Source organism: Trichoderma atroviride, chromosome 3 (genome assembly GCF_020647795.1).
Source record: "Trichoderma atroviride chromosome 3, complete sequence".
Lineage (NCBI taxonomy): Eukaryota > Fungi > Ascomycota > Sordariomycetes > Hypocreales > Hypocreaceae > Trichoderma > Trichoderma atroviride.
Genome location: NC_089402.1, coordinates 205,372 through 223,582, shown reverse-complemented (window position 1 = coordinate 223,582; position 18,211 = coordinate 205,372). Strand labels below are relative to the sequence as shown.

At 47.1% G+C, this 18,211-nt stretch overlaps 6 protein-coding genes across 6 annotated transcripts; 2 read left to right on the top strand and 4 right to left on the bottom strand.

Moving 5' to 3' along the window:
* The first annotated feature begins 2,261 nt into the window (after positions 1-2,261).
* On the top strand, positions 2,262-4,953 carry TrAtP1_005288 (uncharacterized protein). Its single transcript, XM_014089435.2, has 2 exons — positions 2,262-3,285; positions 3,345-4,953. The coding sequence occupies exons 1-2, from the start codon at positions 3,212-3,214 to the stop codon at positions 4,762-4,764; spliced, it is 1,494 nt and encodes a 497-aa protein (XP_013944910.2). The 5' UTR covers positions 2,262-3,211; the 3' UTR covers positions 4,765-4,953.
* Positions 4,954-4,987: 34 nt separating this feature from the next.
* Positions 4,988-7,169, bottom strand: TrAtP1_005287 (uncharacterized protein). Its single transcript, XM_014089436.2, has 5 exons — positions 6,948-7,169; positions 6,506-6,879; positions 5,716-6,438; positions 5,641-5,656; positions 4,988-5,571 (listed from the first exon to the last, which is right to left on the bottom strand). The coding sequence occupies exons 1-5, from the start codon at positions 7,081-7,083 to the stop codon at positions 5,123-5,125; spliced, it is 1,698 nt and encodes a 565-aa protein (XP_013944911.2). The 5' UTR covers positions 7,084-7,169; the 3' UTR covers positions 4,988-5,122.
* Positions 7,170-7,581: 412 nt separating this feature from the next.
* TrAtP1_005286 (uncharacterized protein) lies at positions 7,582-9,146 on the top strand. The gene is made up of 3 exons (XM_014089437.2): positions 7,582-8,204; positions 8,294-8,591; positions 8,660-9,146. The coding sequence occupies exons 1-3, from the start codon at positions 7,608-7,610 to the stop codon at positions 9,088-9,090; spliced, it is 1,326 nt and encodes a 441-aa protein (XP_013944912.2). The 5' UTR covers positions 7,582-7,607; the 3' UTR covers positions 9,091-9,146.
* A 337-nt stretch (positions 9,147-9,483) lies between these two features.
* Positions 9,484-11,619, bottom strand: TrAtP1_005285 (uncharacterized protein; the record flags this gene model as incomplete). Its single annotated transcript, XM_014089438.2, has 3 exons — positions 11,375-11,619; positions 10,709-11,323; positions 9,484-10,654 (listed from the first exon to the last, which is right to left on the bottom strand). Exons 1-3 carry the CDS (start codon positions 11,584-11,586, stop codon positions 9,484-9,486), a joined length of 1,998 nt encoding a protein of 665 aa, XP_013944913.1. The 5' UTR covers positions 11,587-11,619.
* A 1,424-nt stretch (positions 11,620-13,043) lies between these two features.
* TrAtP1_005284 (uncharacterized protein) lies at positions 13,044-15,653 on the bottom strand (the record flags this gene model as incomplete). Its single annotated transcript, XM_014089439.2, has 6 exons — positions 13,044-13,970; positions 14,033-14,438; positions 14,498-14,892; positions 14,955-15,112; positions 15,180-15,491; positions 15,560-15,653. The coding sequence occupies 6 exons, from the start codon at positions 15,651-15,653 to the stop codon at positions 13,044-13,046; spliced, it is 2,292 nt and encodes a 763-aa protein (XP_013944914.2).
* A 679-nt stretch (positions 15,654-16,332) lies between these two features.
* Positions 16,333-18,203, bottom strand: TrAtP1_005283 (uncharacterized protein; the record flags this gene model as incomplete). The annotated part of the gene is made up of 6 exons (XM_014089441.2): positions 16,333-16,926; positions 16,981-17,235; positions 17,312-17,601; positions 17,664-17,747; positions 17,810-18,043; positions 18,137-18,203. 6 exons carry the CDS (start codon positions 18,201-18,203, stop codon positions 16,333-16,335), a joined length of 1,524 nt encoding a protein of 507 aa, XP_013944916.2.
* Between the last annotated feature and the right edge of the window lie 8 nt (positions 18,204-18,211).

Below are 18,211 nucleotides of genomic sequence, written 5' to 3'. Positions count from 1 at the left end.
GTGTTTATAGATGTGTTATATATTGGCTGTGCGGCGATCGGTATATCCACGCATGTGCAACGTATATTTAAGAGTACATTTGAGTAAGTGATTTGTATACATATTATGTTCTTGTAAAGTATTCTTTTATTTGTTTCTCTTGTCAAGAGCTGATCAGGCGTAGATAGGTTCAACAAACGTACTCTTTTACATCAATAGATATCAGATATTGGTGTTACATCGGCCGACCTTTTTTTGAGATGTATATTGTATGGTACGACTACAAAACTACTCAGGGCCACCTAATCTCCGAGACATGGAGTAGGGCTGCTAGATCTTACAGTTACATGACAGCTGCCGTCAGGGGCTTGACCAGCTCAAAATTACCCACAAGTCGTCAGCAGCCGCTTTGTAATTCAAGTCCAATAGATTCCGGTACAATGCATGGATGATTCCATGTTTTATAACAGACTAGCAGAGCTATGAAATCCACTGACCGGATTGCACTGAATGCATATCATCATTAGGTAAGAAAAATTATACACGGGTGTCAGCTGATTTGAAGCTGAACGGAGTCCGTATGAGTCGAGAATATGCAACCAGTGAGTCTTCAGTTTGGTAAATTGTTTCCCAAAACCTTTTAGATAGTACTGGAGCTTAAAATATCACTTGAGATTAAGACCTGAACTATGCATAGGCTGGATTGTTCGGGATGGGTATGCATACCCAGCGGCTTTCGATGACGACCAGTTAACAGTATAGGTATAAGAGGTGTTTTTTCCATGATGTATTGTATTTGTTCAATATTTGTCCCACCAAGGAAACTTTTGGCATGCAACGAGAGATATATGGAGAAGTTCAAAGATTTAGAAGAATACTAACAACTGATCAGATTTTAACCCTCGGAACTGCTCGGATTTGAAATCAAGGACAAGGTCTGAAGTAACCACAACGAGGCTGTGTAGCTTGCCAGTAATCTTCAAAGCTTTTCAAAAAGTTTTAGTTTCATATATACTTCGTCTCAAAAATATTCCTCTAAACGAAGTAACAGGCGGGCTCAAGTTTCGTGACCAGCCTGAAGTTTTATACTGGAGAATAGTGAAATTAAAGACGCAGCGCGGAAAAGATTAGTCAATTAATGACATATATTCAGCCAGCAAGATAAAAAATTACAGGAGCGGTCAATCGTTCTCATGAATGAGGACTATTGTTATGCATACCTATGCGTGCATCTTGTTAATAGCTAGGATAGTGGATCGCTAACGAGAATAATGGGCCTAGAAACAGGCCTGGGATTCTCAATCAGGCTCAACTAGGCATCTTCCTTGTGTGGAGCTTGTCCCTAGAAGTAGCAGCCGATGGCAAGGGATGGCCGCGCAGGAACAGCAAGGCGATCTGGCCGGGGTTGTGGTGACTGATTGATGGACTTCAAACTTGGACGCCGCGAGACCGTTTTTCTCCGTCCAGCCGGCGAGTTAATAGTGGAGCGACATGAACTCGCTACCCCGGAACTAGAAGCTATTCATTCTTGCACAACTACGCACTGCTGCCACGAGACACATCGTTGTCTGATTGGGCTGTCTGATTGCGCTGCCTGATTTGTGTGTTCATCAATAGATTGCCGCCAGCATCAAATGGATTCAGTTGGAGTTAAAAATAGAACAAAAGCCAACTACTTGTAGATCAGAGTACTAGTCACTATCACACGCGCATTTCGAAGTGATTGGCCGGTCACCTCTTTGCGTCTGCTGGGTGGAGACAACTTGGAAATAATCTTAAAAATTATCTCGCGTAATCTTAAAAAGAGGAAAAACCTTTATCGTGACACTTGCCTATTCAAGAGAGAGAAGAATGGTGAGAGAGGAGACCTGATATCTACTACTCCATACTCCGTCTCTACTAGCCTCGATGAACCTTGTGGTTGTGGGACTCAAACAATGGTCAACAAGTACTTCTATGAAGACATGTGTATCAATATGTGAGACAACATTCGCTCTGCAAAGTATGGACCGACGCCAAGGACACTGAAATACCGACATAATTCCGCATCCAAAGCTGAGATGCTGCTCAGCTCATCGGAAAATATCTTGACGAAAAGACAAGATGTAACACAGACTGCATACGGCCACCCAATTGTACTGCACGACAGAGCAAGCCCATGGAGTCTAGCGCCTCGGAGGCAAAAAGTGGCTGCCCTAACCCCCGCACATCATCACAGGGACGGCCCGCTTGTAGACCAATAGAGTAGCCCTGGGGGTTACATTTTGCTTTGATCACAGCAAGCACGCCTCATGGTGCTCTGCCCGGCGGCTCGGCGAAGAGGCTATACAACATCTAGTGTCTGACAATTATGGAGTTCTCTGTTGTTGAGTATAAAAGATCCAGGGCCCATGGAACGGATAATCGGAACGAGCTTGCAATGCTATTTTCCAGGATTCAACAAGGCGATCCACAAGCTTCTATGTGAACAAACGTCACGATGCGACATCACGGGCTTTGCTTCAAGCAAAATCACGGATATCTCGGCTCCAAGCAGGCCAATCTAGCCTTTCGATCTTTCCGTTTCGAGACATCGTGCTCCGGCATCTAAAACGGTGTTCTAAGAATAGAAGAGAACCTTTCGATCATTCATCGTATGAAAAACATGAAGCGCGCCAACAGAGATGGCTTTGGGGGTACTCTAGTTGTGCGATAGCCAATGGAAAGCCTCCTTTTGCTCAAGACTCTTGCCAGGAGACATTAATGTTGGCCTAGGTTGAATATATGAGGGGAATTGGGACTGTGCTACAGAGTACAGATGCAGTTTGGGCCGAAGCTTCCCTGTTACACGTGCAGGGAATGCATCGGATAGGAGTTCTCCAGCGGTGCCTAGAAGTGGATTACCGGCAGTGTTGAACAAAGTGAAGGCGGTATGAGTCTATACCGTGCGACGGAATCATGATTGCGTCGTCTTAGCCTTGTTACTGGGGAGCATCGTGTCTCGATCGGCATCGCTCGGCGAGTCATCGGAAAGTGACAACCATGCGGACCTCTTCCATGGAGGACATCACCGACTTCGAGTCTCGGATCTAGAAATGGAGATGTGTCCGTGGCGCCGTTTGGTATAAAGCCACCGGACGCTGCCCTCGAGATCCAGTTCGTCACTCGCTTTGCATCACCAGCATCTGGCAGACGCGATAGAGAGACACGACTAGTTGGGAGCAACTTAGAGAATTATAAACTCTTCATCAATATGCATGCCAAGCTTTCTTCTGCCATTGCCGGCCTTGTGCCCGCAATGATGGCCATAGCAGCTCCGGCTCCTCAGTATGGCAAACTCGCTCTCTAAGAACCTTTGAGTTGGCAACTAACACACCGCGCTGCAGGATCCAATCTTATGGGGAGAACACTGGAGCTGTTGCAGGTGTCACTCCTCCTGTTCCTACTGTCACAGCTCCCGTTGGCAGTCTTTATGGAAGCACCGGCCTCCAAGGCGGCAGTAGTGCCAACATCCCTGACACTAGCAAGGGAAGCGCCGAGGTCAAGAATTTCAAGGAGGTTCCCGGCCAAGATGCGGACTCCAGCCTTGGTGTCTATCTCGACTTCGAGGGCGTTGATGAGCCACAGCCCATCCGCGGTGCCTTTGGTGGCACAGATGCTGGCCCTCGCACTTTTGAGTACGAGAAGCTGAACCCTGATCTGTTTGCGGCCCCCGGTACAGACTCTGGAGCCGTTCCCAATGCTGTTTGGCCTCTTGGTCTTTCTCACAACCGTCCTGGAGCCTCCGGCAGAGCCGGTTGGGCCCGCCAGCAAAACACTGCCGTGCTCCCCAACGCCAAGGATATGGCTGGTGTCGACATGAAGCTCGAGCCTAACGCTTACCGTGAGCTTCACTGGCACACTGCCGGCGAATGGTCCCTGATTCTGAAGGGCTGTGTCCGTGTTGCAGCCGTCAACGACGAATCTCAGACCTTCACTGACGACCTTTGCGAGGGAGATGTCTGGTTCTTCCCTGCCGGTGTTCCTCACTCTATCCAGGCATTCGAGAACGGTGCTGAGTTCTTGCTTGTCTTTGACCAGGGTGACTTTGACGAGAATGGAACTTTCCTCATCTCTGAGATGTTTGCTCGTACCCCTCGCTCTGTCTTGTCCAAGAACTTCCGCGCCCCTGTCGATGCTTTCAAGAACCTTCCCGCTAACCAGCTCTACATTTTCAATGGTACCCCTCAGCCTAAGGATATCAGCAAGCAGAACACAACAGCCCCCGGTGGATTCCTTAGTGGCCCCAACGGCTACACCTTCCACTGGTCTAAGCAGAAGGCTTATGAGGTTCCAGGAGGCTCAGTCAAGATTCTGGACCCCACTACTTTCCCTGTCGCTGCTAAGTTTTCTGCTGCCCTTGTTACTATCCAGCCCGGCGCTATGCGAGAGATTCACTGGCACCCTACTTCCGATGAGTGGGATTACTTTATCCAGGGCTCCGGCCGTGCTACTCTTTATGCTGCCCCGAGCTCCGCCAACACTTTTGATTTCACTGCTGGCGATGTCGGCTACATCCCTGTTGCGAACGCGCACTACGTCGAGAACACTGGCACTGAGGACCTGATTTTCTTGGAAGTGCTCCAGGCCTCCAAGTTCTCTGATATTTCTGTTGCTCAGTGGCTTGCTCTAACTCCTGAGCAGACCATCATCGACCACTTGAACATTTCCAGCGACGTCATTGCGGCCCTGCCCAAGGAGAAGACACTCCTTAAGACTGGAAACACCAATCTTACCGAGATTGTTGAGAGTGGAAAGGCATACTAAGCTGATATGAAGGAGTGAAGGCTTAGGGTGCTGAGTCGAGGAGGAAACGTGAGGAGATGTGTTAAAGGATGATGATTTGATGTTCATGTTAGTCAGTGTTTTATTATTCACCACTTCTTCTTTTTCTTTTACAAAGTAGTTGTTTTAGACGTTTATCATGTATATACAATAAATGATAAGATTCAATCCCCAATATGAGACGTTGGTCGCAAGTCAAATACCTTTTCTCGTTTATCGTCGGGAGGTAAATAAATATATTTCATGATGACCTATATGATAGCCCATGTATAAACTGTGATAAACTTGGTAGCCGTTTGAAGATCACGAGTATTGCAGTCATCTATTTGTGCCTATGTCTTCAGTTATATACCACCTCAAAGCCTGACATATCATCAAGCGCCGTGCGAATATCCCTGGCATACTTGGGAATCCCGCTGGGATAGCAAACCGGTTCAAAGATCTTGTTAGGGTTACTTCCACCCATATAAGTTGATCTGACGGTCGGAACTAACATCTCGTTAGTGAGATCGACGATGTTCTTCTTCCAAGCCACAGATGCCGCATGCTTCGCATTGATGTATTTAATATCTTTGAGCTGCATCTTCTGAATGCAATCGGCGATCCAGCGGCCTTGCACCTCTATGGTGGTTGGACCATTACTGAAAAGGGTCGGAGCTTGAGGACCGTATAGATAGAACATATTGGGGTATCCGTTCACGGTGAGACCCAGGTATGTTTCGGCGCCAGAGATCCATTCTTCTTCGAGTTTAGTTTTAGATAGACTTTCAAGACCTAGTTGTGTCATTGCTATGAAGAGTTAGCGCGATTGAAGTTGAACACAATTTCAGCCTGGGGTGTTCTGTCCGTATATCGTACCTCCAGTCACAATATCCTATATGAAGATTGTTAGCATGTGCTGCTTCCGTCATGTAAATGGTTGAGGGTACATACAAAGCCCGTTGCTATCGCAATCACGTCAAGTTCATGGTGCGTTCCATCTTCGAGAATGATACCTGTCTCATCAAAATCCTTGATGGCGTTGTCTTTGATGTCTACAACATCGACATTTGGCCTATTAAACTGCTCATAGTAGTTGTACTCGAGACAGGGTCGTTTGATTCCGAAAAAATGAGGCATGACAAGGGGAGCCAGGATATCCCGTTTCTTTGGATCTTCCACACGATCTCGAATTTTCTTAGCCCAAAAATCGTACGACTTTTGGTTTGCCTGTGCATTAAAGAGATTGTCTTTGTATAGCGAAAGCCAGAATCGGAATCCACCACCATTCCACATTTCTTCATAAAATGCTTCTCGGTCTTCGGCAGTATCGTCAAACGTGTTCTTCTCAGCCCAGTCGTACATGAAGCCCGCGAAGCTCGTTTCACGATACCTAAAAAGCTCTGGATAGTATTTCTTGGTCTTCTCTTGCTCTTCATTAGTGAGGTCTCGCTTGCGCAACGGAACTGTAAGATTGGGAGTGCGTTGGAAGACTTTGAGTTGTCCAGCTTCGGGGCCCCAGGCTTGTACAATTTGCACTCCGGATGCCCCTGTGCCTATAACTGCACACTTTTTGCCCTTTACACCGATCGTTTCTTCCGGCCAAAAAGATGAATGATGAATGGTGCCTTTGAACTTGTTGATTCCAGGCCAATCAGGGATATATCGCTTGGCCGACTGCAGAAGTTTCCGTTCCTTAGCTTCAAAACGTCTGTAGAAACATGGCAAGTGGAAAAAAACTTACAAACCCAGTTCCAAGGATGAGATAATTGGCCTTTGTGGTTCGGCCGTCCTCGGTACGTATGATCCATTTTCCTGCAACCAAGTCGAAGTGGGCTCCAACTACAACGGTATTGAATGCGCAGTCTTTTTTGACATCAATTGCTTTATCAACGTGATCAAAGTAGGCTCGCAGCTCCTCGTAGTTGGGGTAATTGCTTGACCAATTCCACGACTTCCATACTTCAGGCCAGGAAAACTCGTACTCAGGCACTTCAGAGTCGACTCCAGCACCTGGGTAGCAATTCCAACGCCAAGTGCCACCAATATCATTACCAGCTTCAAATATATGGGTCTTCAGCCCAAGATCCCGAAGGGTCTTGAGCATAAAGATACCGGCTAAATAATGAACACGAATTAATTAGCATCAGGGACGACTCATATAAGAAGCTGGTATTTCTTCGTACCGAAACCTGCCCCTACCACAAGGGCATCTATCTCAAGATTGTCCGAATAAGGGCCAGTTTTATCATTGCTTGAAAGCGAATAGTCAGTTAGCCCAGTGGTGAACTTTTTGGGCCCGGAAGGAATATTGTCGCCCATCTTTATCTAGTATAAAGGTGTGTAGGTGTGTAGGTGTGTGGGGATGTAGGGATGTTTAGAAGGTGTGTTGATTTGATCTTGAATACGAAATGAAGTAGAGTACTTTTTGAAGACGAAAAGTTCTTCCTGTTTTATATTAATACCCGTTGTTGCGTCAACGTATATTCTAGTACGCATCCACCGCCACCGCATCTGTACGACATGAGATAAGGTAAACAGGTAACCTATTGGTGCGTCTAATTGTTTGCATCATACAACCGAAGCACCTCCACCGTTGTGAATCAAGATTTTGAAATATATGTTACATCCTGCGACACTTCCACGGGTAGAGTCGGATAGAAGAGGGGGATGTATGCATGTGAAGCCGTATTGAGAAATGGATGCAACTTCAGATACAAGCCACGTTTGGATGATCCAATGACCCACTTGTGGCACAACTTGAAAAGCTTAATATATTTGTCCTTCTTTGTCAAGATTGAAGTAAAGATGACTGGATGTGTGACAGAAAGATAAGAGGCGAATATATGACACTGAAAAACTCGCACATTAATTTCCTAATATCGCACTCCCTTGCTTTTCTCCAATTGCTAAACATGTCTCTCAGCGCTGAAATTCTCTCGAGTCTCCGAGACACGATTGACAGAGCTTGTCTTGACCCCCAAAAAGATATTCCAGGGGCTACGGTTGTGGTTATTAGCAAAGATGGAAAGGAACTCTTCGCACATTCGGCTGGCAAGCGCGGCTTGGTATCGAAAGACCCAATGACTCTTGACACCGTTTTCTGGATTGCATCGTGCACCAAGATGCTTACCGCCTTTGCTTGCATGCAGCTCGTTGAAAAAGGTGCCTTGCAGCTGGATGACGGAGACTCCCTTGAAAATATTGTCCCCGAACTCAAGGAAGTACAGGTGCTGCGGGAAGATGGAACCTGTGAGACAAAAAACAAGAAAATTACTCTTCGGATGTTATTGACCCATACTTCTGGGTTCGGTTACAGCTTTATGAACGAGCGGCTAAGGGATTGGTCCTTTCCCGCCGGAGTAAATGAATTTTCCGGAAGAATTGAGCATATCATTTCACAGCCTTTGGTATTTCAACCTGGCGAGGGATGGGAATACGGAGTGAGTGTTCAATTCTGCCTTTTTATCTTGAAAGTTCTATAAATATCTACATTCCGTTATCCAGTGTTGCTAACATGAGTGTTCATTAGACGGGCATAGATTGGGCTGGAATCGCTGTTGAACGGATAAGCGGATTCGCTCTCAATGCATATTTCCAAAAGCACATGTTTGAGCCTCTAGGCATCAAAGACATGACCATGTTTCCTAGCAAGGATATGAAAGATAGACTTGCATATATGCACGATAGAGCCCCTGCTGGCATCATAAGACCACGGGACCACCTTCTTCAACTTCCATTGGTTATCGATCCAAATAACGTGGCTGAGACACGCCGCGTGTTTAACAGTGGGGGCGCCGGCCTATTTGCAAGGCCCCAAGAATACTGCAGTAAGCCATATTCCCACCTTAACAACTCACGGTCAAGGCATATTTCGGCATCTAATCAGGGTAATTAGAGGTACTGGCAGTGTTGTTGAACGACGGCACCTGCCCGCGGACGGGTGTTCAACTGCTGCGTAAAGAAACAGTGGATGAAATGTTCCGAAACCAGATTCCACAGTTCCCAAATTATAGCCGCCAAGGAATTCCTGCGTCGAAGCCAGATTTGACCAACGCCCTCAGCGAGCTGTATCCGGTCCCTGAGAATCCACCCCAGGGCTGGGGACTTACATTTATGAAGACCAATGGAAGCAGCACCGGCAGGTCTACCGATGCGGCTCATTGGGCTGGCCTGCCAAATTTATGGTGGTGGTGCGATCGAGAAAATGGAGTTGCCGGGATGGTCTGCACTCAGATACTTCCATTCGCAGATAGCCGAGTCATCAGCCTGTGGGTTGAACTGGAGACTCAAGTTTATAAATCGCTTTCTGAGTGGAAAAATGAATGATATTCAAGTTCTTCCGTTCTTTTTTCAGAGGCTCCCATTACCTGCAGAGTGAAGGGATTCAATCAATATTTTTACAAATGTCTTTTCGGTTGAATGAAGAACGAATAAAGAAAACGCAAGGATCAAGCTGGAAAATAAACCAATTCAGATGATGTTTATTCGAGGTCGCAATTCATCAAGGAAAATGCCGCGTGGCCTATGTGTATCAAGGTAGGAGCTTCAACGTATCTAGGAACAGAGAATATCCGTGACTACAAAGTCACATCAACATATCACCGTTCATAGCTTAGTAAATATTTGTAAATCTGACAAACTATAAACAAGAGGAGACTAATAGCTCTAAAACCCTTTCTAGAGGCTTCCAATCTATCTTAACCGAGCTGCCTCCTCATCTCACTTCAACTCCTCGTTGAACGGTTTACCAATGGACAAGAAGTATTCTAACATGCTGGGATAGTCTGGAGTTCCCAAGCCCGTTACCGGATCCCAGCCTTTGACGGCTTGAAAGCCAAACCCACCACAGCCAGTTGCGTTGCCTACTGTAACATCATTGAAAATGCTAGTATTAGCATATAACGCTGGGTTTATAAACGCCACCGTCGACATATTCGCTTTCAAGCGTTCTTCGTTGATGCGAGTGATAATGGCACCAATAAGCGGAGCAGCCCCTGATTTGGCGCTGGTGGTATGAACGTCACCTTGGTCAACAGTGACAATGTTGGCTCCAATTGCCGATATATCTGGAAATCCGCGACCAGCAATGTTAAAGAGGCCGCCCCATTGGCCGATAGTTTGGTTGTTTGTGACGTTATAGTACAAGTATAGCGGGTAATTGTTCTCCCAATAGCAATCTAAAGCGCTCTTTTGGTACGCAGGAGCTTCGTAGATATTTGAGAAGCCGCCGCCCGAGGCGTAAGGGACGGTTTGAAGGCCAACCTCATAACCCTGGCTGCCATCATGAACACCTGGTGCCAATTGTGTCGAGCCCACGGCGAGAACATATGGGCAATTAGTCAGAGACAGCGGATTGAAGACGTTTCTTGCGTCATAAGTTTGTAAACATTCGTTTTCGTTTCCAGCAACACCGTAAACTCCCGTTGAGCCGACTACCGTGATGCCCATCAGGCCGAGCTTCATCCACTCATTGCACTGGCGCCGATCGTAGTTTGCACTTTGCTGCGCTTCTTCCGGGCTATAAGAGATGGAAATGACATTAGTCGGCGTGAAGACGCCGCACATCCTGTCCTCTACGTAGCCGTGGCCATCTGGGTAACTCGGATCGTATTTGGGGCTATCTCCTGTGATGTTGAATGCAGTGAGGTTGCAATAGCTACCGTCAATAGCGTCGAGAAAGTTGTTGAACAATCCCCTCGATGCTCTCTCTTGATAGTAGACATCTTCAACGCCAAGGACGCGGACATGCTGAGGGTAAACGATTGGAGAAGCGACCTGTATGTCCAGCATAGCTTGGCCATCTCCCGTCGTGTTAGCCGTTTGATCATCGCTGAACCTGGGGGCGCCGTTAATTGAGTCGAATAAAGGGCTGACGTTGTGGTCCATGTGCCTGCAGCGGATGTTAGTGGCTTTGGTCGTGGTTGAAAACTCCGAAATGGCTTACGGCGCAAATTTCTTGTAAAACCAGGTCAAATCACTTTGATTGTACGGTTGTAGCTGATAAATACCCAGTTCATTGCCGTGGATGCTCGAGTTCCCGCTGTTAAGAGGCATGCGATACATATTGCTAATGCAGCGGGGGGTGAGGAAAGTGTTGCAATCGTTTGTGACATCTGAGCCAGTCAATGGGGCTGCAGGAATTACATTATGGTGTGACTGTCGGCGAATATTTTGGGCTTCGGTGTTTTGAGGTATCGGAATCTGTTGATCTTTGACGGGTCCGGCAATCTGCAGTCGTTTAATGGCAGGTGAAATCATGTCGATGTGGACTTTAAGCTCGGCCGGAATCGAATATTCATCGGTACCAACATGGCGAACGCCAGTCTTTTGGTGCTCATAGATGTCGTAAGTCGAGTTGGTGAGTTTCTCAAGCTCCGTTACAGTAGCATGAAACTGTATCCATTGAAAATTGCCGGATCTAGTCACACGATCCGGCTTGATTCCCTCGGATTCCAGCCAGTTCTGCACTGCATTCACACTGTCGTCATGTGGTGCGAATAGTTTAAAAACTTCATCTTGTGTCATATGTTGGCCATACTTGGGGTGGCCAGGGGTAGATCTTGAATAGGGTCAGTGATATGAAGAACAACCATCATTCAATCTCCCATACCTTTCCATGAGCAAATCATGTCCTTGGACAAGATTTTGCTGAGTCAAACCAATTCTAACAGGCAGCAGACCGTCAGGATTGATGTTGCCCAGTTTGACCCAGTCATTTGTTGGCAGAGCCCGCTCATGGATGACATGTGCAGCCAACGATACTTGGACAAACTTCTCTGCTACGACGCAGAGAAGCGCCAGGGATGTATGTCCCACACGCATGTTTGACTTCGATTTTGAAAATGACTTGTGGAGAAAAAAAAAAAAAGAAAACGCGAGAAAAGAGGGAAAAGAGGGAAACGAGGGAATAGATATACAGTATTGAGACACGGTCAATGCTTTAGCATGGCCCTCTTCGGACCCGTACAATAAAGCTCCCCCCGGTATTTAGTATGCACTCGCTTGCATGTATCATTCGGATCTCCTCCTAGGCTCATGATTAGCAAGAGATTACCTCCGTTAAAAACCTGGGCAGTCTTTCAACAAGATCGGTTTTAAAAGATTGCCGATTGGCTCTTTTTTATTCGGCAGTCATTCTTCGCCCATTTGGTACCATCATCTAGCTCTCCGCGCAATGGGTTGCCGCATTAAGCGAAGGATGTGACCATGGACTACCTATTAGTCTAACAAGATAACGGAAAACCCGTGACTCGAATATACAAAGATCTACAGGCTGTGTATACGAGCTGTGATGTATACTGGTGACGTTCTATAGCTCCTAGATAGAAACCCAGATGTAGAGCGGTCAACTTCTCAGTCAACTCTACAAGGTTTGTGGTTGATCTAACAACACTTATTGGGTACAGTAAAATTACTCCGTTATATATTTTCCCTGGAAGAAAACCGCATTAATTGCAAGACAGTCTTTTAACCATTAATTTAGTCTAATCCTTGATAACAAGCAAAACGAAATCGTTACCCGTAAGAGTTGAATCACGAGGCGCACTAAGCAACATGCATGTATTTATCAGATATTTAATGCCTCATCTGTCATTGAACATGAGATACGAGAATTGGTAGTTTTTTGGTACTTAAAATATTGACATGACATGGACGAAAGAGTGGGCGGGTGTGCATTGTCCACATGTGCCACTATTGTCGGCCTATTGTTCTGAACAGCGTGAAGAATTCCTTGGGCAGTACTGCAACAGTGCCTCTCGCACTAGCCACACAAGCCTCATCACGGCCCATCAAATCTTATGAAGCCCCATATCTAATGGAAGATGGATGCTTATTTCGCTTTCTACATACAATAACGGTGTTCAGGTTGTTGATACTAAAGGCAGGCTATTGATCCCCTGATAGCTGAGTGTTGACCATCGCGGCAGCTAGGCATTATAGCGCAAAAAGCCGCGATTTACCTTAAGCTTTAGGAGTTGTGATATCGAGAACAGGGCATAAAATACACCATATTATCGGATACAAGCAATGTACTTACTAGCGAGATATAATCTGCCAAGTTGGACTGGTATTTGACTAATGATTGGTTCTGTTTCATTCATTACGTATGGTTGATACGTATGGCATATCTAAAAATAGAAAAGTTGAAGCAGCTAAAGCACCGACTCACATAACAAAAGCTGCTCCTCTCTTCAATGTCTTTCGGTCGCGTTGACACCGTGTATGAACCATCTTGGGGAAATTCATGAAGCAGAGTATCTCTATTCCTATTCAACCAATTAATCATCTGCTACTCTTAATGTCCCCTGCAAGCGAACATCTCGGCTACTCGCTCCAACAAATATCTTGTATTCTCCGTCCTGGATAACCCACGCCTGTGAAACCACATCCCATACACTGAGATCTCGTCTCGTAAGCTCAAAATGAACTGCTTCTGACTTCTGGGGAGATAGCTGCGTTTTATAGAAACCACGTAGCTGCTTTGGGGGGCTGTTTGGGATAGCCACATAGAGCTGTGCGACTTCCTGCCCAGAAACAGGGCCACTGTTGGTGATGGTTGCAGAGACCTTCGCCACAGGTTGCCAGAGCTTATCGTCGTTGCACTTTGACTTGAAAAGATGTACCGAAGGCTTGATAGAGAGGGAAGAATATTGGAAAGACGTATAACTGAGGCCATATCCAAACTCAAATCGCGGCGCGATATTCTTCGCATCGAATGCGCGATAATCCAGGTATACTCCTTCAGTAAAATCGCACTGTGGGTCAGTGTCATTTGTTGAGGTACGCTTACACGGTGCATAGACTGAGTAATCGCTCTCGTTTTTCGCAATTGTGTATGGCAGCTTGCCTGAAAAATTGGCTTCTCCATAAAGTAGCTTCACAAGAGCCTCACCACTATCCTGACCAGGCAAGTGGGCGATGATGGTAGCAGTAATGTTGGGATGCTCAATCCATTGATCAACCAGGCGAATACCTGCGGCGTGGATCACGACAATGGTATTGGAACATTTGGAGGCCACGTTTTTGACGAGGTCATCGCTGAAATCGTCATGCAAACCCTCGCGGTCCCAGCCCTCGGTGGCGATGGCATTGATGAATACCAGGCAGGCATCGGAAGCAGCATTGACATCGGGATTGGAAGAGTCCAGATCCCAATTTACCCAAGTCCCGTTTTCGCGGGCTCGGCGCTGAATAGCACTAAGAGGCTTGAAAAAACGTTAGCTGAAAGAGTTCAACTTGATTTGGAGAAAGAAATTGGTCCACATACATCGTCAATGTAAGCTGGAGAATTCGCGCCGGCTCGACCACCAGTAACGATTACACCTCCCCTCGCGGCCTGGTCAAAATGAGCTTCTTCGCCTAAGACAGCTTGGCCCATTTCTGGAGACGAAGTATATCCAAGTTGAAACAAGACATCCGTATTCTTCGTCCGTGGGACCGTGGCATCATAGCCAAACACGGATATCATGGCAAGTCTTTGTTTAAATGGCAGCGTCTCGTTCAAATTTTTGACCAAGACATGCCCTGCTATGGCACCCTCTAAAATGACGGGCTTTGAAGCAGGATCCCGTGCATCTATCTGCTCATGAGGCTGTGTGAGCTGTTTCAGGCCAATCCCTGGAGTTGGAAAGGTTTTGCCGTCTTGACCAACCAAGTACCATGCAGCAACAATTCTTAAACCCGTATAGTTAGTACAGAAACACGTTGAGAGGATAATAGAAGGGCTCCTTACCGTGTTGCCATGTCGGTTACTCGAGCTTCACTGACCGTCCCATTCGCAACTGCGTCCGTCAGATTCTTGCCCCACGCGCCAGCAAGAGGCATAACCATGTCCAGCCCTGCTTCTGCACTATCGATATCATGCTGCGCATTCCAGTCTAGCATGACAAATCCCTTGAAATTCAGCTCTGTTTTAAGGATACCATTCATCAGCTTATCGTTCTTGCATCCATACGTGCTGTTGATCCTGTTGTAAGAGCACATGACAGATCCCACGCCGGCATGCACGCTGTCCATGAATGGCCATAGATAATATTCGTGCAAAGTTTTATCATCTATATTTGCAGACACAGCTTCAATGCCAAAGTACGGACGCCTTAGCGTCTCTTGCTCGTTGGCAATAAAATGCTATACCAGAGCGGTTAGTATTTCGTATAGGTGGTATAGGCTTCAATACGATTAGGTCTTACCTTGATATTGGCAATCACGCCTGCTTCTTGCATGCCGATAATTGTTTCAGCATTCAACTGGCCAGAAAGATATGGATCAACAGAAAACCCTTCCCAGTTCCGACCACCTAGAGGGGTTCGCCCTAAAGGTCCAGCATTTGGACCAAGCGGTACGTTGACTGATGAGACTGCTGCTTAGTATACGGCTTTCTCGCTCGGCTTATTGACAAATACAGAACGTCTCACCTCCTTTGGCCTTGAATTCATTGCCCATGTGGAATCCTCTCTCATATGTCAGACTTCGGTCCCAGCTTGCACCGACGTGGATTCCGGATGGATAAGAGTTGACCATGTCGGTTGCACGAACTCCATTTCCAGCATCGTGAACACACACTCCGGGCCATCCCAAACGAGGAACAGAGCCAGTATTACCAGCACAGATATTATCACTTTGGAATCCGCGCGTGATGTTGGCCTTTTCCTCCAAAGTCATTTGCTGCACTAGCTTCTCAGCTCGGCGATACGCGTGCGCCCATTGCCCATTGCCATTACTGTGTGCTATGAAGCATTAGAGATACTTTCTACATTTACTTAAAAAAATGAAGAGCGCAAAGAAAAAAACACACTTCTTAGAGAGATTTGAGGTGGATCCGAATTTGGGGGCAAGGCCGCTACAGCGAGAAACAAGCTCGCATGGCTGGACAGCGTATGCAGCCGCATGGTATTAATATGTCGAATATCGCTCCAATCTCGCTGGAAACTGCGTCGCGATAAAAAGCACAAAGTACAGCCTTGTCTGGGAATCTCCCAGCTTTAATACCGTCTTGCCAACATATGATGTCGCCGAAGCTCAAGTTTGAGCATCGCGTCGGGTTCAAGTTGGGGGCTAGGCTGCGTTCACCGCTGCAAAGCCGCCATTCCCCGGCAAATAGGAACGATATCCGGTGCGGGGACCAGGCACCAGAAGCCGTAAGAATCCTCCCCACCCATCCCTGTTGTGTCTCGTGCGACAGCTGACGCCGAAACCGTTCCGCGATGGAGGGCTGCGTCAAGGTTGGATGTTGGGCTTCGTACAAGCAAAATTGGGTTCGTCATTATCCAGCGGGGAATCGGGGAAATTCCCCGACGAGCTCTTGGAATTAGTAGCGTAGGCTTACGCAACTATGAAGTATTGGTGTCGTGACAATCGTTCGTAAAATCGCCAGCACGGGCCTTCATTTCATGATAGCCCGTTGGGGTCATCCAATTACTTGACCAGCATTGGCCTGTCTTGGAAAAAATCCCATACGCATCTTAGGATGGGTACCTGGTAATACTTGGCACACACCGATGGATATTTCGGGCCTCAGATCGCGGAGTATCGCCGTTCTCATATAATCCCAACTTTACTAGGCCCGTCTCAAGTGAAAGAAGGAGGTATATCATAAGAGCTGATGATGGTGTTTAGCATGGCTGATGCATCCGTTTGCTCATTGCCTTGGAGGTCTTGTTGGGTCCAGATGCTTCGTATGATATGCTCCGTGGAAGTCAGATTACTTAGTGGCCTCTCATTGATGGCGTTTTCCAGCGCAGAAAGAACCAGTAGACGGTCGCTGTCGCCCTCTGCTTGCAGAGCCAACATGACCATTATAAACGGTCTTTCGCATAATCCAAGGTCGCGCAACAGAGAAAAGGCTTCTTCGGCGCTGGTGCGTGACAGCCTGGAGTCGGCAACCGATCCGCGAACCACTCGATCAAGGTAAATGAGGACCGCAAGTTGGTACATGCGAGCGATGGTGATGTAGCGCTTCCTGCTTCCCCTGACGTGGTAATCTTCTCGGTCGATTCCAACGCATGGATGTTGGTTGATGTCTCTAATCTTACTTTCGAGATCGTAGATTGCATGTAAGCGGCGTTTCGATAGAACTGCCGAATCACCTCGGCTGTTTGCAAGATCGATAGCCTGGCTGAGGAATTCCAGAAGCTCGAGAGAGCAGCCTAGGGTGCTGTGAATCTATAATTCTTTCATTAGACATGTTCATTATCACCGCGAACTGAGGGTCCGTACTGTGCCGAAATGATCGTAAGAAACAATATTAGCAATCAGCATGTCTCGCTGTGCAATCGCTGCCATTTGTGGAGTTCGTTGCTTCCAATGTTGCAGGCTGAATTTATAGAGCACGCTGTGGTAAAACACCCAGTCCAAGAGAACTGCGTGTTCCCCTTCAATCTCTCGGCGGCCTTGATAGCTTGACTTGACAATGGTCATGCAGCCATCAAAATGTACGGACCAGACGGTCGTCTTGCCACTTGGACAGAGTACCTGAAATAAGATTAGTATTTTCACCAGCACGTGCGGTAAATACAGTGTATACGGAGGCAGCCAAGCAACTACAGACCTCGTACAGACTCAGGAGCAAGCTTGCAGCAATAGCTTGAGCTCTACACCGGGGATCTTTAATCCGATCAATAGCGCCTTGCAACGCCGCAACAGCACGCATTTGATGCAGCGTTGCTTCATCTGGATTTTTCAGATAGAGATACGAAATGGCGTTCATAGCGTAGCGAACAGCAAGAGACGAAACGCCATCGTCCGTGAGCGACATGCGGCGTAGAAGGCCACATACGTCCTGTCGGAGATCCCCTCGAGAGGTGATTAGTCGAACAGCAGATGATATCTCAGTATCGTCTAAGAGAGTGTGAGAAGTTAACGTGAAGGCAAAGTCTCGGAAGCTACCAGTCACAGCTTACATATGGGAGATCTGCCAGTCCCGAATCGCGGGAGCTTCGGTGAGCGGGCTGGTGATGGTGGTGTCCAGACACCAACTCTGTTTGCTGTCCCGTGGAGTCATCGTCAGTGCAATGTATAGGGCTACATCAAGTGCTGGGTATCTCACATTGGGATTTTGCATCAAAGTTCTCATAGTAAAGCATCACGTCCCAGCTGGAGGTGTTCAAGAATGCAAAAGTGTCGGTCTGGTATCTCTGATGTCGAACATTCGCCGTGGCAGCTCGTCGCTCGTCGCCGGAACGTGGCCATGATAGATTGTAGTCGTAGCCAGAGCATATCTTCTTTCGTCTTTTGCACGAGGAACATGCCGGCATCAGCCTGTCACAAGCAATCTTGCGGTCTAGAAGCCGTCAGTCGTGACGTACCATTAAAGGGCCTTTTCTTACGCAGTTCATGGCGCATATTTAAGCTAAGAATGGCCAAGGGAGCATACTTTTGCAGTTGAGGCATGATTTCTTCCCTCTAGGCTTGGAAACTATGACTTCTTTGTCGACCGTCATGGTTTCGG